General features: G+C 43.3%; 1 protein-coding gene across 2 annotated transcripts in view; it reads right to left on the bottom strand.

Moving 5' to 3' along the window:
- Positions 1-25,820, bottom strand: part of Pde5a (phosphodiesterase 5A) — a 118,294-nt gene extending 92,474 nt beyond the window's left edge. The window contains exons 1-2 of one of the 2 annotated variants that reach the window (XM_090356640.1): positions 25,676-25,820; positions 8,330-8,918 (exon numbers count right to left, since the gene is read on the bottom strand). In XM_090356640.1, the coding sequence (XP_090212766.1) occupies positions 8,330-8,918; positions 25,676-25,788 (702 nt within the window). In that variant the 5' untranslated portion in view covers positions 25,789-25,820. Of the gene's footprint in view, positions 1-8,329; positions 8,919-24,366; positions 24,461-25,675 lie in introns of those variants that run through there. The other variant, XM_090356642.1, reaches the window with a different exon arrangement.
- Positions 25,821-26,046: the final 226 nt, after the last annotated feature.

Below are 26,046 nucleotides of genomic sequence, written 5' to 3'. Positions count from 1 at the left end.
AAAATACAGTGGAGCTGGGAAACCAGCTGTGTTCACAACTGAGGGTAATTAAATGAATATGTATTTTATTTACTTATTTTTTGCCAGTCCTAGAGCTTGAACTTACGGCCTGGGCACTGTCTTGAGGCTTTCTCAAGGCTAGCGCTCTACCACTTGAGCCACAGCACCACTTCTGATTTTTCTGGGTAAGTGGTACCAGAGAATCAAACCCAGAGCTTCATGCATCCTAGGCAAGTACTGTACCCACTAGGCCACACTCCTGGCACTCTCTAATGAATATGTAAATCAACTATCCAACCTCAGTCCTGGCGAGGGTGACTTGTATTGAGTAGCTACTGATAATATGCACAAACTCTGTGGGATAATAAACAGTGCATTTGGTCATGGTCCCTACTTTTTGGCATAAAGCTAACAGTAGTAGAATTTCCTGATGTCTACACCATTCCTGACATGTGAGTTTATGCAGATGCGATGGCATACAGAGTGTGAGGGAGACAGATTGCTTCTAGAAAAGAGTCGTAATTGAATCCAGTTACCGATGGCCAATGATTTCATCAATCATGCCTTCAGGACAAAACTTCAGTCTCAGCCAGGTGTGGCCTGTAATCCTAGCTACTCAGGAGACTGAGACCTGAGGATGACAGTTCAAGGCCAGTCCAGGCATGAAAGTCCCTGAGATTCTTATCTTCAGAAAACCAGAAGTGGCACTGTGGCTCAAGAGGTGGAGTGCTTGAGCTGAAGAGCTCAGGGACAGTGCCCAGGCCCAGAGTTCAAGTCTCATGATTGACCAATACTAAAAGAAAACTTCCATCTCAAATCTCAGCAATAAAGGTTAGTGAACTTCTGGATTGGTGGGCATGCCAGTGTGTTGGGCTGGTGGTGTGCTAGCAGGCAAGAAAGCTCTCCAGCCCCATCTCTCTTCCATTAAGATGTGTCGAGTAGCCACTTCAAGGATCATGCTTTCTTTCTTGGGCTCTGTGAGTCAATTTGTCCTGACTGAGTGGAGAAGGGTCCTGGGACTCTCTAAATTGGAAGTGGCATGGAGGAAGTGTGGTTAGCCTGAGGATTTGACTTGGGACTGAAGTGTGAGTCCTTCGCAGGAAGTGTTGGTGTTGAGGCTAAGTAGTCAACGCCACAAAACAGAACTGGACTGCAGAGCTCAGTCCTCACGGCATTTGAGAATGAAGCACTGGCTGTTCTTTGGAAAAACCCAGCGAGATCTCAATGGAGACATCTGTTATGTTCTTGCCGAAAGGCCCTAGCTTGAATCTTCTATTTAAGAAGGAATTTATTCTTAAGACCCAGGCATTTGGCTCACATGTGTAATCATAGCTCTTTGGTGGGCAGAAATTGCATGGGGCAAAAAGAAAGTCTGTGAGACCGTAAGCTGAATCAACAGCTGTGGAGAGTGCCATGAGCCTGTCATCTCAGCTATGTGGGAAGCAGAAATAGGGACGATGGTGATTCCAAGAAAGCTTGAATTTAAAAAGCCAAAAAGTTTAAAAAGCTGGGTATGGTAAATACAGGTCTGCAATCTCAACTGTGGTGGAAAGTACAAACAGGAGGATCAAAATTCAGGCTGGCCCAGGCCAAAAGGCAAGACTTATCTCAGAGACAACCACAGCAAAAAAAGACAGGTGTATCTCAAACAGAAGAACAAAGGCCTCAAAGCACAAGGCCCTATGCTCAAACACCAGTACAGCCAAAGAAGAAGGAAATTCTACAAAAACTGGCTCATATGTTTCAAAAAGTATCCAAATGAAGAAAAATAAAAGAAGCCCTAAGAAATGTTGAGTGGAGGGGACAAAACAGACACCTCCACCCACCATGAGATCCTGGATCAGAGCCAGGAGCAGAAGGAAAAGTAACTATAAAAGATTATTTATTAATGGGGCCATGGACAAAATTTTAATGACGGGCTATTAAAATACTGCATTAAATTAAAAACAACATTGGATCCATGTTGCGTTTCCTTCTTTTGGAAGTTTCTTATGTTGTGTGAGAACTTACTGTTGCTGGAAAATGTACTTAGTAAAAAGATGACTTACTTCAAGTCCCACTACTAACAACAAAAAAAAAATGACATACTAAAATAGCTACAAAAACAGTAGGCGATGCATCAGAAAAGGTGGAAGTGGTGAGAAAAACAAACAAAACAAAACAAAAACAAACACAAAAATCAAACGGAACAAAAGAAACAAGGAGAACAAGGAAAAGATTTATGGAAGTTTCTTAGCCTGCATCTGGCAGGTTTTCTGTGAATTTGAAATTTTATTAAGATAAAAATAATGGAAAGTCCAAAAGGAAAGAACCCAGACAACTTGCCAAATGAGCCTCATTTTCATCCATGGAATCGGTGGTTTTAAGATAATTCCTACAATAATTGAAGCATTGAGCGAGTCTGGATACAGAGATTCCCAAACTGTGTTCCCTGGACACAATCACACCAGGAAAGATCAGTTCATTTTATCTAAATTAAGACAGTTGATATTCATTTTTTTCCTTAAAAGTTATTTCTGGAAATATTGTAGTCATCAGAAATTCACTCGGAGAGGTCATATCTAAGATTACAGGCATGAGCCACTTGTGCCCAGCTGAGAATTCATATTCTTTAAGGAGATGTTAATGCTTGATCTAAGACATGAGGCCTGCATGGTGAGAGGTGAGATTTGTTTCCTTGAAGAGAGAAAGGAAGGAGGAAGAGGGAGGAAGGGGAGATACAGCCCATGTGAGCTGAACATGACTGTTCCCTCACACAACCCACACAACCGATGGTCTCTCTAGAAATGTGGCAGACACAAGGAGTTCCTGTCCTACAGGAACTGGTCACTCCAAGTTTCACAATGTAAGTAATTTGAGAGAAAGATACAGATTCTTAAGGCGTAGTAATTGCTGGAAGCGTAAGGCTTCCCTACAATATTCCTTACAAGGAAGTCAAGGTACTCAGTGAAACCTCTTTTTTATATAAAATAGAGACACCAAAGTACACTGTACATTTTATTATTAAGATAATAGACCTTGCCAGGTGCTGGTGGCTCATGCCTGTAATTCTAGCTACTCAGGAAGCTGAGATCTGAGGATCAAGACTTGAAGACCGCCCAGGCAAGAGTCCCTAAGACTCATATCTCTAATTAACTAACTAAGGGTAGGAAGTGGCACTGTGGATTGAGAGGTAGATTCCCAGCCTTGAGCAAAAATGCTATGGGACAGCACCTAGGCCCCAAGTTCAAATCCCAGTACTAGTGGGATATAGTTATGCTCTCTTATTAATAAATGTTTTAATGTCTCATTTTTTTTCCAGTCCTGGGCCTTGAACTTAGGGCCTGGGCACCGTTCTTGGGATTTCTCAAGAATAGCATTCTACCACTTGAGTCACAGCACCACTTCTGGCTTTTTCTGTATATGTGATACTGAGGAATCAAACCCAGGGCTTCATGCATGCCAGGCAAACACTCTATCACTAGGCCACACTCCTAGCCCCTTAATGTCTGATTATTAACAAGTGTCCTGTCACATAGGAAAAGCTGTATGGGAGTCAGGTATGGTAGGACAAGCTTGTACTACTAGCTATACAAGAGGCAGAGAGCAGGGACATTAGAGTTCAACATCAGGCTGGGCACCAAGTTGGCAAGATCCCATCACAACAAATGAGCCCTGTGTGCTGATTCACATCTGGAATTCTAGCTATATGGGAGGATCAATGTCTGAGGCTGGATCCAGGCAAAGACAGAAAACCTAATCCCTCAAAATAGTCTAAAGCAAAAGGTCTGGGAACATCTGCCTAGCAATCCATAGGCCCTGACTTCAAACCGCAGTGCCATCAAGCAAAGGGAAGAGAGGAATAGGGAAAAGAAGGGAGGAGAGGGAGGGAGGGGCGGGAAGGGAGGAGAAAGCAAGGAGTTTCATGAACTTTGATGCAGGGATTAAACACTTAACATCTATGGGTGTACAGACAGCATTACCCATCAACCCTTTCAAGAGTCTTTGTGACAGAACAGAATCAGGTCTAAGCTGTGACTTTTCTCTTGTACTTTACTATGTGTGACTATTATTTTATTAGTAACAAAGTTAACTGTATGTTCAAATATGTCATTTTTTTAGTTATAAAGTTTTAAAAAGTGAATCAAATATGGATTCTTTTTCAAAGGAATTTACCTGTGAGGCTGCTTCCTGTTCCTTTCTAACTTTCAGCTTTCATGAAGCATTCTTACATGCCAACAACTATCTAAAGATCTTCCCAAGTGGTCTTTGGCATCATAAGCTCTGCTGGACAATGGTAGCTCATGCCTGTAACCCTCGCTATTCAAGAGGCTGAAATCTGAGGAGCACTGTTGGAGAAAAAAAAAATCCCAGAGACTTTTACCTTCAATTAATTGGGGGAGGGGGAGCTGGAAGTATTGCTGTAGCTCAAGTGGTAGAGTGCTAACCTTGAGCAAAAAGAGGTTAGAGATAGCATCCTGGCCTGAGGGCAGGGAAGGTGGGGAGGAGAACAATCAGTTACCACCCCAGAGGGCCATTTTATGGCTCTGTAAGCCTCAGAATGCATTTTCCCATTCTGACTACTTTCACAAAGGGCTAAAACACTGGTTTTGATTATTCCAAGTAAGTGTGAGGCTCTGTGATGAATTTTCCATTAGCTAGCAGACTTTCACTTGCTCCTATCAATGTAAATTAGGCTACCATGTGAATCAGAACTGCCATCCATCCTAAGGAATTGAGAAGAAACTCTTGGATACAAAGTACTATGAGGCCATCATAAATACAGATCAAATGGCCAAAGAGGCTTGCTTCTTCGCTCTGCGCCCCCCCTCCCCCCCCCCCCCCCCCCCCCCCCCGCACAAATCTAGGACACTGGTTCAAGACAGAGTTTCAAGAATGAAGCTATTGTTCACTGCAAAACAACCCAATGCATTGTCAAGAACTTTAAAGAGAGGGAACAGGGATTCAGTGAAATGCACGTACGTGCTAGAGACACGCAAAGCCATGCAAAGCCGAGCAAACAAACTGAAGGCTTTCTTGGTCCAAGCTGGAAATACTTACAGTCCTACTGTAGTCCTGACTGTAGTGCCATTGAGAGAATGGAAACCCAGCTGTCACCTCAGACAGCAAGGGAATTCTGCAAATCTGGCAGCCATCCTACAGCTGTGTCTTTAATATCCTTCTTGAGAGTCTGCTACAATGGAAGGTTACTTCAGGGTTCAGGGAAATCAAGAGATAATTTCATGAAGAAAGACTTCTCTCTCTCTCTCTTTTTCCTCCAAGAATCAGAATTGGAAATTTTGCTCCTACAGAATGGAGGCTGGGCACTGGTAGCTCAATACCTGTAATCAATCCTATCTACTCAGGAGGCTGAGATCTGAGGATCACAATGGACAGCCAGCCCGGGCAGAAAAGTCTCCATGAAATTCTCCAATTAACCACGCAAAAAATCAGAAATGATGCTGTGGCTCAAGTGGTAAGAGCTCTAGCCTTCAGTGAAAAAGCTGGGGGACAGTACCCCAGGCCTCAGTTAAAACCCCAGGACAGACAAACAAACAAACGAACAAAACAATGCATCTCAGGAGTTACATTATCTGAAGGTTTTCTGTCTCAAATCCCTGTGCTCAGTCTTCCTTGGCACAATCATTATTCCTTTACTCATTTCTAAATTGTAGTCATTTCCATGCCTCTTCCCTCCTTTTGGCCTCCTTGAGGTTGCTTGCCAAGATGGTGGATTCTACTTGTTCTGTGGAAATCCATGCTCTACATTTGGCCTTCTGGGCCACAGCCTTGCTCAGATCCTCACTCCCCTCATACTGGATTAGGAAGACAATCCTGGCTTCTAACACACTTTATGACCGAGAAAGACAAACAATCTGTTCATCTCCTTTACACCCAAGCTTCCCTAAATGTGGATTCTGACTGTGAGTCACACATTTTCCAAGTCTGACTTCCCTGCATCTTCTTCAAGCTGCTCTTTATATCTGGAGTTCATCATCTTTTCAGTACAAATCTAGTGAGTGTGAGTGTGTGTGTGTGTGTACTAGGGCTCAAAGTTAGGGCCTAGATGCTGCCTCTTAGCTGTTTCTGCTCAAGACTGGTTGGTACTCTACCACTCCAGTCACAGCTCCATTTCCATCTTTTTGCCAGTTAACTGGACACAGAATCCCTTAGATTTGTTTTCCTTGGGCTGGCTTCAAACCACAGGATTCTCAGATCTGAGCCTCCTGAGCAGCTAGGATTATAGGTGTGAGCCACCAGTGCCCAGGCAAATCTAGTTCCCAAAGTCAACACCAACAACACTTCCTCCAGTCCCTTCCTCAATGGCTTACTTTGTCACATCCTGTTTCTCTGATCGCAACTACATTTTCCTTGGCATACGTTAAGATCTGCTAGGAAGGAGAAATTTAGGTTAGAAATTCCCTCTTTCTATTGAATGTACTGTCATTTTAGTTCAACTAATACTTATGATACCTATATTATAAATTATGCATATTTATAATATTATAAGTTACAAATATTTATAATAACAGAATGTTCATAATACTTATGAAGACCTATCAAGCCAGGTACAATGGTCTATGTTTGTAATCCATCTACTTGGAAGGCAGGGATTGGGAGGACTGAATTCAAAGACATTAAAAAAAAACAAAATGACTCTCATGGCAACAAATAATCCAGACACAGTATCACACATCTATGTCAGAGGATCACCAGGCTGGTTTGGGCAATAAAAACAAGACTTCAGTGAAAAAAAAAGGAAACCATGAAAGGAAAACAGGCTCAGGAGTGCGACTCAAATGAAACAGTGCATGCCTAGCAAATGTGTAAGGCCTTGAGTTCAAAACTCCAGTACCACGAAAAACAAAACACACAACAACAAAACACTCATCCACCAGCTAGGTACTGTAACAGGCATCAGTAATATAGAGGAGAATAAAGCAACGATGGCATTTGAAATTACACTAAATGAACCCAAATCATCACTGAATCTCCATAGTATACTATACAGTAGGTAGCTTAAAAAAACTGCCCTGCAAGATACTTACAAATTATTCCCAGAAAATTATACTTCTTTATTCAGGATTTTTATTTGATTCCAAGCAAAAAGTAGTAAGACCTGTCTCAAAAACAAAACAGTGGGGGCAAGGAGGGGGGAGGAGAAAAGCTAGGAGCATAGCTCAAACAGAATAATGTTTGAGTAGCTTATACAAGGATCAGGGTTCAATACCCAATACCCAATACCCACCCACTCACACCAAAAATCTAATATAAAAAATCATTATAAATGGAAAATTCTAAGACTCTAGTTTAACCTTTAAATCCCAAACTCAAACCTGTGTGTACTACCAGTAAAAATAGAACTAGAACAAATCTTTCCATTCAGATACATCAGAGCCAAACTTTCCATTTTTAAAAAAGATATTTATAAATTTATTTATTTTTTTAAAAGACAAAGGAGAGGATGGAAGGAAAGAATGTATCAAACCTTGGTATCAACAGGATTTCCAGTAAAGGAATAGTATTAACTAGAAGAAGAAAAAAAGACCACATTTTTTTTCCCCCTTTTCTGGGGGGGGGGGGGCGGAGGGCATGTGGATTTGAACCTACTATTTTAGAACCTCAGTAGAATACACAGAAGTTTCTGTACAGGTAATACAGATTTGGCCAAGTATAGTGACCTCATGGAAAGATGACAGAATATATAGTTGTGAGCTGAGTTATCTCCCAGTACTAACGTCAAGGAAGAGAAGGATCAAGGTAATCCACTGGGAAAGAAACAAACACTGACATTTAAATATTGGGAAATTCTGGTCTTTCTCGCTCACTCCTTCCTCCCTCCCTCCCTCCCTCACTTCCTCCCTCCCTCCCTTCTTTCCTTTCAACAATACCAACGCTTTAAGCTCAGGACATTATGCTTTCATTTAGCTCTACCACTTAAGCCATGCCACCCCTTCCAGACTTTGCTGCTTAACTGGAGATGGAATCTGGTAGACTTTCCTGCCTATGCTGGCTTTCAACTGTGATCCTCCAGATGTGGTACCCAAGGATGGTGGTGTGAAGCCAGCCTGGGCAGGAAAGTCCATGAGAGCCTTACCTCCAGTGAATCAGTAAGAATTGAGAAGTAGGTTGGAAAACCAGTTTTTAAAGACAAGATCTTACTAGATATTCCAGGCTGGCTTTGAACTCAAAAGCCTCCTGTAATCTGAGGTTGAATGTACATGTCTGAACCACTCATGAGTGTGGCTCCAGGAGCAGTTTGGAGTAGATAAACACACTTGTATAACCTGAAAGAGAATCTCCATATCTCCTAAATGAGCATAAAGTAATTCCGCAGTCCCCTACCCACCTCGTAGGCATCCTTTATGTTCAGGGGCTCCCCCAGAGCTGCGACGTGTCCCACAATGCCTTTGTTCCACTCTAGCCGGATGCCATTGTTAGAAGCCTCTTCCAGCGTGGACCCTTCAGCGACATCGAAAAGGCGGCTGATCAGAAACTTGTCATTGGAACTGTCCTCACACACCAGAAACAGAGAATAGCGGTCGGCAGAGATGAGCCCATGGATATGCAAGAAGATCTTGTGACAGAGTGCGGTGACATCTAAGTGGCTGGAAATATCCTTCACGAGTTCCAAGAGTCTCGAACACTGGTCCGCTTCATCATGGTCAAAATGCGGAGGGGTTAGAGGCATGTGTTCCTTCTTTTCTGAGTCAGACAGGAAACTCACAGTTCCCTCAGAATCCTTCACCACAATGGGTCTAAGAGGCCGGTCAAACTCAGAAGCTGAGATTTTCCTGGTCGGGGTTCCAGGGGCACTGCTGTCTGCACGAGGACTCTGTTGCAAAGGGCAGGAACAAGATTCGGGGTGACCTCGTATGCCTTCCCTGCACACCGGAATGGGGTGAACTCTCTCAGCAAACCATGCGTTGACCATTTCTCTGCAGAACACAATACATGGATATATTAGGTAGTTGAAGGAAAGTCTAGTACCCCTCAACAAAAGCTGCCAAAACCTTGCCAGCCCAGGCTTGCAGTGACTCAACCATCTTTTGTGGGCTATAGAAAAAAAAAACTGTTACTATTTTAGTGGATTCACAATTTATGTATCTTATTTTTGTTGTTGTTTCTTTATGTTGGTACTGGGACTTGAATTCAGGACCTCCTGCTTGCTTTCATTTTTATTCTACTTCAAGGATGGTGCTCTACCCTTTGAGTTATACTTCTGGCTTTTGGCTGTTTCACTGGCGATTAGTGTTTCATGGACTTTCCTGCCCAGGCTAGCTTCAAATCACAATCTTCAGATCTCAGCATCCTGAGCAGATAGGATTACAAGCCTGAACAACCACCACTGGTTTTTAACTTTTTGCGTGCGTGCGTGCGTGTGTGTATTTCTTCCAGGGAATAAATATCTTTTTCCAGGGTGTACAGGAAATACAGGGTAATTACTGCAATGTTGTTTGCAGCAGGCTAATGAAATACAGCATGGCTCACTTGTACACGAATACCAGATGATATGAGCAAAGGCTATGTGGACATTAAAACCCACGTCCAGAAGGACTAAGGATGTAGCTTGATGGTAGTGTGTACATAGCATGTACTTAGGCCCTGAGTTCGTGTGACTTAAGTCCATTCTAAAGGTAAAAAGTAGCAGATGAGCTGGGCGCCAGTGGCTCATACCTGTAATTCTAAGATCTAAGGATTATGGTCCCAAATCAGCCTAGGCAGGTAAGTTTGTGAGATTTTTTTTTTACATCGAATAAACTACCAAAAGTCTGGAAGTAGAGCTGTGGTTCAAATGGTACAGCACTAGCCTTGAGCTTAAGAAGCTCAGGGGCAGCACCTAGACCCTGAGTTGATGCTCCAGGACAGGCAAAAATGGAGAAGGGGGCGGGGGCAGAGAGAGAGACAGAAAGAGAAGAGAAGGGGAGGGGATAGTAGGGGAAGGGAGGAGGTGGAAGAGGATGACAGTGGAAGAGGGAAAGGGAGAGGAGAGGAGGGGAAGGAAAGAGAAGGGAGAAGTTAGAGGAAAGGAGAATAACATGAGATTTAAGGAAGCTGGGTGGTAGTTAGTAGCTGACAATATGTATTTTTTTAATTGTGATTAATAGAAGGGTTACATTATATTCACCAGACAGAAGGTACATAACTTCACAAACATTGATACTCTTATGACATGGTCCGCATTTCCCTCCCACCCTTCCTCCGCTTATCTTGATTTCCCCCCACTCCTATCCAATTTCAAATAACCAATTAAGCACATATACAATATATCAGATAACAAGGTGGAAAATTGTAACAATATGAGATAACCAAGGGATGGCAAAAGAGATGAGAGATAACATAGTACCTTAAGGACAACAGTCACTCATTATATGGCTTTTGTTTCCTTATCCTGGAGTTCCTTACATTTAGTCTGACAATACATTTTTTTTTTTTGCCAGTCCTGGGCTTGAGCTCAGGGCCTGAGCAATGTCCTTGGACTTTCTCAAGGCTAGAGCTCTACCACTTGAGCCTCAGCACCACTTCCGGCTTTTTTCTATGTATGTGGTACCGAGGAATTGAACCCGGGTCTTCATGCATGCTAGGCAAGCACTTTAACCACTAGGCCAAACTCCCGGTCCCTGACAATACATTTTTTGAAGACAAGATCTCACTGTATATCCCAGGCTGGCCTTGAACTCACAACTCTTCAATAATCTGAGGCTGAGATTTACAGGATTGAACCATCCATGCCTGGCTCAAGTAGCAGTTCAGAACAGGCACACTTATATGGCCTGAAATAGGCTCAATTTTCCCTTCCTTGATGCCTGGGATTTTGAAAAATATTCCATTTAATGATTTCCACAATCATGAGGCTTTAATGTCCAAATCAAACTTATTCTCCTATTTCTGGCTCCTTTATTCAGGTCATAAGGCAAATCACAAAAGGCATGAGAAAACACTTTGAAACCTCTTCTCTACTCATCAACATCAAGTAGAGAGGGCCCGAAGAATAAGATCACTGTCTACCAGGTTTTACTGTAACCTGCTCTAAGGAGATGGAGGTTTGGGGTAAGGAACTATTCCTCTCTGCATCAAGTTCAACCAAGAAAAATCACAGAGAGGATGACAGCGGTGGATAGGGTGATACATGCCTGGAATCCCAGCTACTCCAGAAGCAAAGGCCTGTCAGGGCCAAGTTAGCAAGACCCTATCTCAAGGACGAAACATAAGCCCCAGGAATGGACACAGGCCCCCCCACTGCCATAGGCAAAGGGACAAACAGGGTGCAGGTACAGGCTGCTTACATGGGAAGGACATTCAGCGTCTTTATCCAAAATGTCAACCTTTATAAGAAGGGTGAGAGAACTGCCTTTATTAATAAAAGCAAAAAGACTGAAACATGATTCCCTTTCATTGGTAAGTATCTGTCACTACTACATTCTTAACTCTTTGCCATAAGCACACACACACACACACACACACACACACACACACACACACACAATTCAGGTTTAACTTGTTTATCCTCTAATACCAGTCCTGGGGCTTGAACTCAGGACCTGGGAACTCTCTTTGAGCTTTTTTTTTTTGGCTAAAGACTAGTGTTCTACCACTTGAACCACCAATTAAGTCTCACAGACTTTCCTGTCTAGGCTAGCTTTGAACCACAATCCTTAGATCTTAGTAGCTAGGACTATAGGCCTGAGCCACTGGTACCAGGCCACAGTAAACTTTCAGAGATAAGCATGCCCCCACTAACTGCCCAGCAAGTGTGGGAGCAATCAGAAACCACAGGGTTTGAGGACTTCTATAAGAACCTTTTGCTAGGCTTTAATGAATGATCATGGGCTGTGCACACTGGAACGTCAGCCAGGCCAAGAGAAACGCAATGAACAATGATGCCAAGACTTCTAATCAATTACAAGAGCCTGACATTTAACACCTCACTCAAATCTTTCCCTTTCCTAACCAAATCCATTCTACTTTCTTCTTGTCCGACTTCCTACCTTGTTTTATTACAGGAAAAAAGTCTTCAGTCATAAATGAATTGTATTCTGTATCCGTTTTCAAGAATGGATAAATTTAGCTTTGTTTCTCAGCTTTTTACTGTAATGTCTTAAAATCACTGGGTAAACCCTGGAGAATGTCACCATCAAGGTTGGGAGTGATTTGTCTCAGGTGACACTAATGCGAACACTTGTGGCCTCCAATACGGTGTATGTGTGTGTGTATGTATATCACAGATGAGGATGTCCAGTGAGGTGCTGGTAGCTCACACTTGTAATCCTGGCTAAGATATGAAGATCATGGTTCAAGGCTAGCCTGGGCAAGAAAGTATATAAGACTCTTGTCTCCAGTTGATGCCCCATCCCACAAAACCAGGAGAGTGTACCTCAAGTGGTAGAGAGCTAGCCTTGAGAGAAAATTCAAGAATACCACCAGGCCCTGAGTTCAAGTCCCACTACAAGAAAGGGAAATGGAGAAGGAAGGAAGGAAGGAGAGAAGGAGGGAGAGTGGGAGAGGAGAGGAATGGAGGGATGAGGAAAGGGAAGGAGAGAGGAGAAGGAAAGATAGATGGAGGGAGGAAAGAAGCCAAGGAAGGAAGGAAGAAAGGAAGGAAAGAGAGGGGGAGGGGAGGGGAGGGAAGGGAAGGGAAGGGAAATAAATCTTCCTTAAGCTGAGCACACAAAGAACCAAAACAGATCCATTAGGTGGGAAGAAATTTTTTTAAAAAACATATGAAGTGTTTCACATAGGGCATGAGATCTTATCATAAAGACAAACCTTTGTGCCTTTCATCTCTAATCTTTCTAAAGGTGACTCCAAATTCAGAAATGTTCATTCTAATATTTTACTCCAGGGAAGATTAGCTCAAATCACACACACAGGAATGACTGAATACCAAAATCAGAGTCACTGAGAAAACACTGAACATGTTGATTTTATGAGGTTTCTTTACAGCATGCACAGGCTTGCATCTCTGAGGATGCTGTGATCGCTTAGGTAAAGAACCGGGAAAATCACGAATCAACCTCAGCCTGGAGACATGTTTGGTCTTTTGTATACAGAGGGGTTGAATCAATGTACCAGTGATAGTTAGCTTTGGTGGTGAGTTGTCACAAGTTCCCACAGTCATTTTCAGCACAATTTACTTATCAAAGTAAATACACACATAGCAGAAATAAAATGATACATATTAATTCAGGCACCTGGCGGCAGCTTACACCTGTACTTCTAGGTTCTCCCTGGAGATCTGAAGACTGTGGTTCAAAGCCAGCCTGAGAAGTCAAATTCAAGAGACTCATAATTCTGAGTAACCAGCAAGTAAGAATGTGGCTCAATTGGTTCTACCCTTGATCAGAAAAAGGCTAAGCAAGATTGAGAGGTTCTGAGTTCAAGTCCTAGTGACAGAGTATGTGTGTGGCACAGGTGTGTGCACACACCCATCCAGCTACACTTCCTTCTATAAATTCTACATGTTTCCACTTTACAAGCACATGAAAAAGGTTAGCATTCTTCAAAATGATAGACTTGACTCCCTTTTAAAGATGTTTTAATCGGTTTTAGTATTCCAACTTGAATATGAGTCATCTCAAATGATTCATCTGAATGTTTTATAAATTGATGAGTAATAGTCTTTGAAAAAAATATGGACAGTCACCCTGTGGTATAACCTATATGAGGAATACAATTCCTCCCCCTTTCCCAACTTCTCACCCTCTATCACAATTATTAAAACCCCACTGCAGCAAAGAGAAATACAACTTATAATCTTTAGAAATTCTTTACTAATATAGACAAGCCACAGCTCCTTTCAAAGTGCCTACTATCTACAAGGATTCATCTAAGTAGGTCACAGGGGATTCTGAAATGGCATTTCGAATATGATTAGCCAGCCAAAGGAACACATGAACACATGAACACACACACACACACACACACACACACACACACACACACACACACACACACACCTGTGTCTTAATCTGTGGCAGTAACTTAAACTTTTACAGAAGCTGAACTATTCATTACTGTGCAAAATGTGTTAGTCTTTGAGAACACAGACAGTCCTTTAAAATACATATTCGCTATTCCAGAAGTCCTGACAGGAAAAATAATTAAAATATGTCTGGTTTTATAGAATATATCTTGGCTCCTAAGAAAGTGAGGAAAAGTAAAATTTACAAGGTACAGCAAAACTGTGGCACAAACTAACAACCCCCCCATGACTTACAAAATATAATCAGATGAAACCTACTTCTAATGCAACTAGTTTATGGCGTCTTGTACATCTGCCTAAAGTAATGTACCAACAGATAAGAATTCTTTGAAAATATGCTGTACTTAGGACATTGATGTTCTAAATACTAAAAATATAATTGTAATACCCAGGTACCTGAATTTTCAGCTACTCTATTTTAAAATGTCATTTGAGATTTTTCCTTTTTTATATACTCTAAAATTAAATGTGGAAACTAACCTCACTTGGGCAATGTCTCTAGACACATCATTAAGTAATATGCTTGCACATTAAGAGGCCCTAGTCCAAACTTGAGCCTCTTCCTGAGTTAAATTCCTCATGACAGCAAATCTAGGAGCCTCTGCATTTCTTCCTTCCATTATGATGGGGAGACTGGAGGAGTGGGGAGAGGGGAAAAAGAAAGATGGAGGGCAAATAATTTCAAAATATACTGCAACTAATTGGAAGATAGCATAGGAACCTCAATGTAGCTGTTTATTACCAGAGGCTTAAGAAGGCAGAGGAACAGAGAGCAAAACAATGTAAGAACGTCTCAGTAAAATCCTCCTCTAGAAATACTGTGAGGTAATGCTAATAAAGATATATAATAAAGCATATTATTTAATATTTCATATTATATTTAATATCTAACATTAATATATGATGTGGCATATAATATACACAGCATATGTAACATCATACAATAGGTTATACCTTATGTATATTATGTGTTACATATATCATATATGTGATATACATCATAAGGCACAGTAAAATTGTGATACAAACAGAACAAACCCTCTTCGGTTAAAAATATAATTAGAGGGCCGGAAGTTTGGCCTAGTGGTAGCGTGCTTGCCTAGCATTCATGAAGACCCGGGTTCGATTCCTCGGTACCACATACATAGAAAAAAGCCAGAAATGGTGCTGAGGCTCAAGTGGTAGAGTGCTAGTCTTGAGAAAGTCCAAGGACAGTGCTCAGGCTCTGAGCTCAAGCCCAGGACTGGCAAAAAAAAAAAAAAAAATATATATATATATATAAAATGAGATGAAATCTATTTGTAATGCAACTAGTTTAAGGCATCTTGTACACCTGCCTAATGTACCCATGGATAAGAATTCTTTGAAAAATGAATATATGTATGAATATACATCACATATATGTGTTCATGATATATATCATACATATAAGATATAATATATAGCACATATTATATAAGTGATTTAATCATAGTGAAATCCGTTGACACAATTGGGACACACCCTGGGAAAAAAAAAAAGAGAATGACAGAAGTAAAACTATCTGGGATGCAGGAGTGGGAATCATTTGGAGAAGGAGAGTTCAAACAAGAAGGTGAGTGAAGATCAATATGGTTGAAGTAGTTTATCTGTATTTATGAACAAAGAACAAATAAAACCTGTTGAAATTTACTTAGGGGAGAAGTCTACAGCTCCGATCCTGGATTTTTCTGGTGATTAATTGGAGATAAGAGTATCATGGACTTTCCCGCCTTGGCTGGCTTTGAACCTGGATCCTCAGATTTCAGCCTCCTGAGTAGCTAGGATTATAAGTGTGAGTCCTTGGTACCTGGTTGTTTTTCTTGATAAGATAATGCTTTAACACTCCATGACTAAAGTCCTTGTTTAGGTCTTCTTCTTGGAGACTTAGGAAAATTCTGAAAGTCTCTCTGGGTGACAGAGCAAGTCCCTAAGAGCCATGACTTTTAGGAGAAAAGTCTAAGGCTGGCTGAAGCAAAACAGGAAAAATGTCACCGACTCTGAGAAGCCCATAAAATGTAGTGAACTTTCATATTTGTAAGTCAACTCTTAAAATGTCAGTTCTTTTTCTTTCTTTTCGATGTTTTCTTTCACCAATCCTATGAATTCATCACGAGTATCTGAAAAGCAGACTGTACTAAATTTTCCTGATTGGAAAGGATGGCTATATGAAAACTGACACAAATTATCTGCAGGAAAAAAGACCACCAAAATAACTCACATAGACAAAAAAATAATGTTGGATATGTTTTCCTACATTTTGGATTCTGATTTTATTCCGTTTTAGTTATGCTATTTATACAATTTGACTTGGATCCATTACTGGAATTTGGAAAAATACTTATAAGAATGAAGCTAGTCCATTTGAGAAGAGGATCCTGCCCTCTTTCAGTGAGAAGCAAAGTGGCCTAGCTAGGAGGTTTAAAAGCTCATTTGTGAATTTCTGTGTTGTGAAGCCTCAGCCCTCCTCATCCCTACCATAAAACTGAGGTTTATTGACTTGGGCTAATCATGAAGACCATTAAAAGAAAAACTGGGGGGGAGGGGACCAAAAAATAAAAATGGGGAGTCTAAATTCCCATTCTACATCCCTTCCCAGAAAGATTCTGCTCAAATCATTTACCACGAATCCATCTGAATATGAAAGAGATATTTCATCTCTATAAAATCACCATGCTGTTGAGCTAATTCCCACATTATAGGGGGAAAAAATGGTATGACTTAAATTGTAACTCCCGGTTTCCACACAAACCATGAGACCAAAGGAGGACAGTCTTAGGAGAGGAACACAACAGGGCAAGGCTATGCACATCTGATCACAGAAAACTGTATTTATACAAATGAACTCCAGGAAAATGGAAACAAGAGGTTTTTCCTTTGTTGCTGTTTTGGTTTTGTCTTGTTTGTTCATTTATCTGTCTTTGGGAGGGGGACACAGAAATGGAGAGACAGGGTGAACAATGCAGCAGCGATACTCACTAGGTATTACACTGAAAATGAACTATACAATGTGTGGGTAGGAATGGGAGAGAAAAACCAGGGGAGAGAGTGAGAGAAGGGGTGACATTGTTCAAAAGAAATGTACTCTTTACCTGAATTACGTAACTGTAACTCCTTGTTAATATAGAAAAATTAAAATTTAAAAATGATTGTGACTAAATTTCAGGTGTTAATGGCTCTGTAGGCAAAAGGGATCAACTATATATTAAAATTACTATTTAAAACACCAGAGTGTATATTCATCTCCGTTACAATCTTCAGAGCCCCAGAAGCTGTGTGTTGGTGGCTTACACCTGTAGTCCTAGTTATTGAGGAAACTGAGATCTGAGGATCTTGGTTCAAACAAGTTAAGTTTCTACAGTCATGTGAAAATCATGTACTTAAAGAAAGGTGACTGGACTGGAAGTCGTTGTCCTGTCCTGGGCTCTCAAACACTATAAACAGAAGCATATTTGAAAGGTTTCAGAATGGCGGCGCCCAACCAATGAGCCGTGCCAGCCTTTCAGAGTACTTGGGAATTGTGGATGTAGATTTCCTTTCACAGTCCTGGGGTGTCCCTTAGCAAATAGTGTCTGGGGCTTGAGGAGGCTGCAAGTGGCACGGTCAAACACCAACATTCTCTTTTGTGCAATACTGGTGCAGATGAATAAAATATGAACTAAGTAACAATATAATAAATAAAAACAATGAGAGATCTGGGGCTCCCTGTAACACCTTCCGATGGTCTCTGTTCCAACGTCACAGTACACTGTCTACTTGCATCTGGAGTTATAAAACACTGAGTGTTCCGCCTGAAGTTATTTAATACGTCCCAAGTTTTTTTCTCATTGTAACATAAACATCTAAGAGACTCACTGGGATCAAATATAAACGAAATGTAGAATTTCTTCATACAGTTTTCTGTTCATAACTGGAAGGAGAGCTGGAAGAGGACATAATGCTTTGCAACTTTCCTTAGCATTCACCATCAAGTGGTAAGAAAGATGCTGTTTTCTAGGAAAACAACTGAAATCTATATAATAAATAAGAAAACTGATTTGCTTCACAGTTTGGGTACAAAAGAAACCGGATGAGACTGAAATTTCACAATTCAGTCTCCCAAGAGCTTAAAACAAGTAAGTTTTAGCTGGATGCCAGTGGTTCTTATCTATAATAATCAGGAAAAGAAGAGCACTGCCCCTGAGTTTAAGCCCCAGGGTGGGATTTAAAAAAAAAAAGATTTTGAAGTTTTACACACACACACACACACACACACACACACTTTAAAATATTTTAATTTCTTTTGGTGTGTATGTGCTGATCCTGGAGCTTGAACGCAGGGCTTGGGTGCTGTCTCTACTTTTTAAACTAACAGCTAGCTTTGTTTCACTTGACCCCAGCTCCCCTTCTGGTTTCTTTTAGTAGTTAACTGGAGATTAGAGTCTCACAGACATTCCCTGCTTGGGCTAAATTTCAACTGTGAATCCTCAGATCTTAGCCTCCTGAGGAGCTAAGATTACAGGTGTGAGTCACTTGTGCCCAGCTCAAAATATTTTAATTTTGTGTTTTCAAACTAGTCGTAATGTGTAAAATGTGAGAGAATCATGCTTAAGATTACTAGGTTGACCATTTTATAACCAAGTTATTACCCTGAACTTTTACTTCATGAGGCAATAAAAGGTAAGTTTAATATGCAAATATGCTTCTTCACTATGGAAATAATGAAAGTTGGCTTGCTGTGCTACAGAATAAAGGTTCCAGCTGGGTGCCAATAGTTCATGCTTGTCACCCTGGCTACTCAGCAACCTGAGATCTGAGAACTGAAGTTCAAAGCCAGAGTGGGTAGCAAAGTCTGTGAGACTCTTATTTTCAATTAAGCAGCAAGAGGCCAGCTACAGAGCTGTAGCTCAAGTAGTAGAATGCTAGTCAAGCAAATAAGGTCAAGGACAGGCCCTGAGTTCAAGCCCTAGTAACGGTACCTAAATAAATAAATAAATAAAGCAAGCAAGCAAGCAAGCAAGCCAAATAAATAAAAAGAATGAAAGTTCCATGACTGGTCAGAGAGCTGTGGGTAGAATGAGTCACAGGGCAAAAGTGGCCAAGGCCAGCTGTCTCATCAGGGAGCAGGCCACACTGACATTGCAAGGGCAATTTAATGAATGTGACCAATTTGCATTTGGCAGTGGGTTTTTTTTATCTTTTTGCTCATAATTAACTTAAAATGTATTTTGGTCTTACCCTTGCATAAATGCTATAATATGATTAGATTATCTCTCCTCTTATCTATTCTGCTTTTAAGAATACCACATTCATTGAACATTGTAGGTAAGTGAACCTATCTGAGTTGGTGTCCATAATGGCTTTCTTTGGGGAATTCTTCCCCTCCTCTGCCTCTGATACTAAAGGACAGCTCATGCTAATGAGCTATCTACTGCAACCAAGCAGCCAGTAAGCCCATGCTCCTTCATACTGTGACTGCTTCTAGGAGACAAATGGAAGGACAGAGAATGGGGGAGGAGATGGATATGAATAAAATTTTTCTTCAGTAAAGGTCTTAAACCAGGCACGTTTAAACTCTGTCAGCATAAAAAGAAAACAAGAAAGCAAAAGTCAACACACAGCAGGGCCAAAAACATAAATGGATGGCAGGAAAGACAGACCAACACATAAATGATAGATGACGCACAGAGACACCGATTACAGGTATCAGATGATCGACAGATCAACAGATCAATAGGTAGACAGACAGAACCTTGACAAGAGTATCTGTTGAGCTGAAACCGAAGCTAAATCAATTCTCAGATACTTCAATCACAAAAGTCATGGGTTTCAGTGGTGTTTCTGTCATTTGTGACTGAGTATTTTCTATCTACTATATCAGAGATTAGAATGCCTTTCTTTATTTAATTTTTGTGGTGCTGGGGATTGTACCCAAGGTCTCGTATGCTGCCTAAATTTATCAAACTAGATTATAGGACCCCCTCTAAGTGTAAATTCAAAGGTCCTCTTTGTGTATGTGTGCCTATATGTGTTAGTGTGGGCTTTTAATTACCTCATCAGCCGATATGGGTCTCATTAACACAGCCACTCAGTAAAGAAGAGACATGACTCTTGTTTTCACTCTTGTCACTGGATTTAGGATTTCAAAGGAGAATCAATTCTCTCATTGACTAAGACCTAATAAAATTCTTCATATGGGCTAATTTACAAAAAGCCACTTTATAATTCAGAGTCAGAGGAAAAGTTTCTCCTCTCCCAAGCATTAATGCAAACCATGGCATGAAAGAGTTCAAAAACGTCCTCACTACAAACTAAAAACCAGAAGCGATGTCACATTTTGGAATTGGTCATCAGAATGATTACTCACTTAAGACTCAAATTTGTTTTACCTGCCTTAAACGCCTAATGCAAACAACATTCATAGATGGCAACAAAGAAAAATGCCTACCATTCAGGGAAAATGAATCAAGCACATGTACTGTAAATAAGGATGATGATGATAATGTTGATCAGTCAAAATAGAATGAAAATACTAAGTCAATAAACGTGACTGCAAAGCTAAACAGCCAATGAATGGCTCATGAGGAAAGACCTTCTCCAGTGTTCTTTCCTATGTGTGGAGCTCACAGGCATTGCTTTCTGAGAACCTGATGAGCTGAAACTTCTAAGCTTCTCACTTATTCCTACCAGCTATAATGCTGAGGACAGTCCATCTGTGCACCTACAAACAATTGCACTGAAAGTCCAGCAAAGGCAGGTAACAAGTCTTCATCATAAACTCAGAAAATAATCATTTTCAACCTTTCAATATCAAGCAATTCACTGACTGACTGGCTTGTCAGTCTAGGAAGCGGTTTCAATTCCTACAATCAAGTCTGAGAACAAAACCAAAAACAAAAACACGTATAACTCGCATACTGTAATTATAAATTCAATAAGCAATTGAAAATTGTGTGGGATAAAAGCCATGTGGTTCTGTTTAGCCTTTCCAATGACAAAGGAAATCATTTCTGAGCATTATTAAAACACAGTTCGGAGCTATGCTCAAAACATAGCTCTAAGCTAATTTGTGCTTTCAGACTTAGAGGAAAGGATGTAAGGCACACTGTCTGAAAAGATCAAGGGCAAAGATACAAACTTTCACACATTTTTTTTTACAGCTCTAAATACTTTAAAAGAAATGATATTAGAGAACAGAATCAAATCATCTATATAGGTGGAATTACTTAAAAAGGAAATTTAGTGGCTGGTTATAGCTCAATGGTGGAGTATTTGACTAGGAGTTCAAGAAGGCTCTGCTCCCACTCCAGGATGGAGAAGGGAAGTGTGGGGGGGGGGGGCCAGTGGAGTGGGAGGGAGGGAGGAAGGGGGAGAGGGAGAGAGATTTACATAACACTAAGGAAATCAGTTTATTTGAGAAGGGAGGGAGAGAGACTGATTTTGAACTGTGGACATGATCTCATGAAAATCTAGGCAATTTATACTGATCTCTGGTCTACAAACTACCAAAAAAAAAAGCGATTCCATTTTACAAGCTTATTTAAATTAGTGTGACATCTAAGCAAGTTGATTTCTCTCGAGATTTGTCCATCTATGACTAATTGCTATTGCATTCAATCTACCACGTTTTGAGGAATTTTGTCATGATTCATATTGGATTCCAGACAGCCTGAACCTCAATCTCTGCAAGCACTAGAGATAGAAGGGCAAAGGGAAATAGCTATTGTTTCAAGGGCACCTATAAATTCCCAAGGCAGGAAAAATTCAATCCAGACGCGTGCTTCCAAAAACAATATAATGCTACACAGAACTGCCTCCAAGGATCCCATTATAAACAACACAAGGGGAAAAAAAGGTCATTATTGTGCCAGCATTACCATCATAAAATATTATAAAGAACATCAAAGTCACACTAGGCCAAGGCTCTAAAAGTTTCATTATCTTGAACACCCACCTAACAACACTGCCTAACTATATATACTTAGCATAGCTGGAGAAAAGTTCATATTCCTATATAATTATAAAAGCTAAGAATGGACAGTAAGGTTTCATTTCACAACCACCATCTGATTTTCATAGAAATCTCTTACAAATAAAATATGGTACACCTTTTAGAAGAATAGAATAAGGAGGAGAAAGACAGAAAGACAGAAAGGAAGGAAGGAAGGAAGGAAGGAAGGAAGGAAGGAAGGAAGGAAGGAAGAAAGAAAGAGGGTAAGAAAGGGAGAGAGGGAGGGAAGGAGGAAGGGAGGGGGGAGAAAAGTTCCAGGATGGAAGAGAGGGAGAGAGGGAAAAGGAAGGGAAAGGGGAAGGGAAAGGGAAAGGAAAGGGAGAAAGAGAGAAGGAGCTATAAACATAGGCCCTGGAAATTCCACACAGCTTTCCACAGTCAAATATAAAAAGGTCTACCAGAGAAAGCTTCACGGGACTGTAAAACTTGTGTCTGGACTTTGATCCAAACTGTCATAAAACTTGTCTCCACTTAATTTTTTTTTCTATTTGCATTATATGCCAAATATTCACAAGCATTTGCTGGGCATAAAACGAAGCAATAAAATTTCGACTATCTCACCCCTACAATTCCAAATAATCTAAGTATCACCTCCTCAATCACAGAGATGATTAAGGGAAGGTGAGGCACCCCAAAAGCTGTCAAGAATAACAGCAACTGCAAAAGGCGTTAGCCCCAGGAAGGCTGCATTCATGTATACGCATGCATATTAAAACCCCAATTAACAGGGTGTCTCAAGCCTGTCTCGAATGTGGAAAATGAGAGTTTTCCACATCTAGTTCATTAGAATTATATTTGTGTTTTGTTATGAATTGTTCAGCTGACATCTGCAAGTTCACATAAACAAATTGTAAGCTTCGGCTTAAAAAAATTTTTTTAGCGAGATCTATCATGGAAGATCATCTAGAGAGGAATGAGATATACAGTGGCATCGTTGGCTTCAAGGACAGCCATCATTCACCAGGGAGTTTGAGAACTTAGGAATGCCAGGATTTTCAAGCTCAAGAACTGGTAAGGGAAGTAAACACCACCGTTCCGTGTAGGAGCAGGAGGAAGGAGGGAAGAGTGTGCCTAAATGTCAAATGCTAAAGAGGGTGCGAAGAGCTGCAGCAGTTAGCCACATGACTTACTAGTGCAGACAGACAAGCTGTCTCAATCTGACACTGATTTTCAGTTCTGAAAACTTTCACAAGTCTCTACAGACCTCGGCCGTGTGGTGTGTTTTCTCAATCACATAGTCACAACCTGCAGACAGAGAATAACCAACTGATGTGAACTTTTTCTTTTTAAGAAGTCTTTGCTAATACTACCAATTTTAAGTCAAATTGGAATCTTTGATGAAGTTCCCCTGGCTGCACACACACACACACACACACACACACACACACACACACACACACACACACACACACACACGCTTAGATTATATCTTATCCTAACAATTCTCAACACTTTACAGATCCTGAACACAAGGGCCTGCACTGCTCTTAAATATTTTGCTCTTTCATTTTTCAGATTGTATTCCATAGGGTCTTCTCTTACACACACACACACACACACACACACACGCATGCATGTTCAGCCTATTGCCAACATTTCCCATCACTCAAACCCTTATAATAATAATATTTCTGGGTCTTCAGATGATCTAAATTTTATAGTGAGCACTATAATTTTTGAGAACTGGATTTTTTTTTAATCCTGTGCAATTTGGTAGGGAAAAAAAAAACCCAACGGTGTAAAAACAATAATTTATTTTCCAATAAAACGCTATTCTATTTCCAACAAGTTTGGACAGTGTTCTTACTATGGCTAATAAAAACTACCAACCAAAGCCCCAAGTGTTGAGCTTTAAAGGGAAGAGGAAACCTATAAATGGACATTTGTGAAAATCTATTAGAGATAAACTGACTAGATTGTTTCGCCAGTAATCCATGCGTTATTCAGTGTACAGTTCCATCTAATTCACTGCCACCCCCCCACACACACACATACTCCATCCTCTGGCAATAATTCAGCATGGAGAAGGTCACCAAGGTGACCCCAGAAAACTGTGGGCTCACAGCTGTCCAGAGAACTCTACATCTGGAGTTAAGCGCCTCAGCCCCAACTGGAAGTAAAATGTCCTCTGGAAGGAAACCACTTGGCCTTCTGCGTGCTCTCTCCCACCATGTATTGGGATGTAGAACCACTGTCAGGAAAAGGGGAGGAAGGGGATTTAAAAGGAGGACGGGGTACCAAAACCCACAAGGCTGGCCTGTGCTCCCCAAACCACACCAACTCTGCATGTTCTTTAGGAAAATCGGGGTTCACAAGCGCGCAGTCTGCCCCCCCCCCCGCCCACCCGGCCGCGACCCCCGCCCGGGACGCTGGGAAGGACGCGGCCCGGCTGTACCTCGTTTTGTCTCCAAAGGGCAACATAGCCACGTGGGGCTTTCGCTTCCGATCCCCGCCGATCTGGATCCCCGACGATTCCGGGGGTAGAGGGGGAGGTTCGAGCCTGGCCGGGCGGCCCTAGGGGACTCCCACCCAAGCTGGTCACCGCGCAGCCACCGGGGATCCCCGACGCCGGTCCCCGAGCCGCCTCGCCCCCTGGCGGGGAGCGCCCCGCAGCACCGCGCGCGGGCAAGGGGGAGCCCGGCTCTCCACCATCACCACCCCGCGGGTGCGACACAGACCCCGGCCGGGCCCAGGCGCCCAGGCTCCCCAGCCGCCCGACGGCCGCCGCCCGCCGGGGGATCCAAGGGCGCGCTCGCCGCGGTCCACCCGAGTCCGCGCGCCGGAGCCCAGCCGCGCCCCGCTCCGCGCCAGCTCCTCCCGCGTGGGCGGGGGGGGAATCCGCCCGCCGCGCACTCTCCGAGTCCGGTGCCGGCGCTCCCCTCTTAATGCCGGCCCCGCTCCGGCGAGCGTTTCCCACGGGGTAAAGTCCCCGCCGCCCAACGCGCCGCCTCCTGCCTCCCCCGCGCCGCGGCCGCCTGGGCGCTGGGCGCCGGGCCAGAGGGCGCCGGCCCCCCGGGGTCTCCACGGACCGCGGGGACCAGCCAGACCCCCCCCCCCCGCGCCCTCCACGCGCGCCTCCACCCCACGGCAGATCCTCCCGGTCCGCGGCGCGACGGGGGACGTGGAGGGCGGGGGTGGGGGGGAGCGAGAAAGCGACCGGCGGCGGGACCATGGAGGGGGGGCCCAGGCGACCGCACTCACTTGGGGAAGTTTCCGGCATGTTTCAGCCCCAGGGCGTCCGCGGCTCGGCTCCCCCCGCCCCCTCCCTCAGCCCCGGCTCCCCCCGCCCCGCCCGGGCCCGGCGGAGGTGGAGGGGGGGGACGGGGAGGAGCGCAGCCCGGGGACCGGCGGGCCAAGGCGCTTCCGGAGCGGCCAAGGCAGGGGCTCGCGGGCGGTTTGGGGGTTTAGGGAACCCCGGTAAGGAGGGGAGCGGGGCGGGGAGACCCCCACCCCGGGAATCGCGGCGGGGGCGCACGCAGTCGTGTAGTTGAACTTTGTGAGCAAGTTGAGTTTTTCCCACTGTGCTCGCCCGCTCGGGTCGCCGAGTCCACCCAGAGGATCGGCTGGAAACCCCGGGGGGGCTGGGCACCGGGGGGGGGGGGTCCCTACGATGGCCGCGGGCAGGGGGAGGCCGAAGAGGGGGACCGGCCCCGCGAGGCGCGCCGGCTCGGGCCCGGCGGGGTCTTCTCGCGTCCTCTTCTTACCTGGTGGCTTTTCTAACAAAGTAAGAGAAGGTAAAGTCCCAGTGGTCGTCCAGCCACGCTTCGATCGCGTCCCGGTCGCGGTCCCGCCCGGAGCTGGGGTCGGCCCGCTCCATGGCCGCGCCGCTCCGCGCGCCCCGCGGCGCCGGCTTTTCCACACCCTCCCCCCCCCCACGACCGGGGTCCCTCCCTCCTCCGAGGAGGGGGGCTGCACCTCGGGACCCTCCCCTTCTCCCGGCCGCGGTCGGCTCCGCTCCCGCGGCCCAGCCGCCCCGGACTGCGCCCACCTCCCGCCCCGCCCTCCTTCCCCGCCCTCCGGGCTCCAGGTGTGGCGGGCGGAGCCGAGAGCCACCGCCCCGCACCCTGCCGGGGGT

Source organism: Megascapheus bottae, chromosome 23 (assembly GCF_031878675.1).
Source record: "Megascapheus bottae isolate mThoBot1 chromosome 23, mThoBot2.hap1, whole genome shotgun sequence".
In the NCBI taxonomy this organism is placed as follows: domain Eukaryota; kingdom Metazoa; phylum Chordata; class Mammalia; order Rodentia; family Geomyidae; genus Megascapheus; species Megascapheus bottae.
This window is presented reverse-complemented; position numbering and strand designations above follow the sequence as displayed.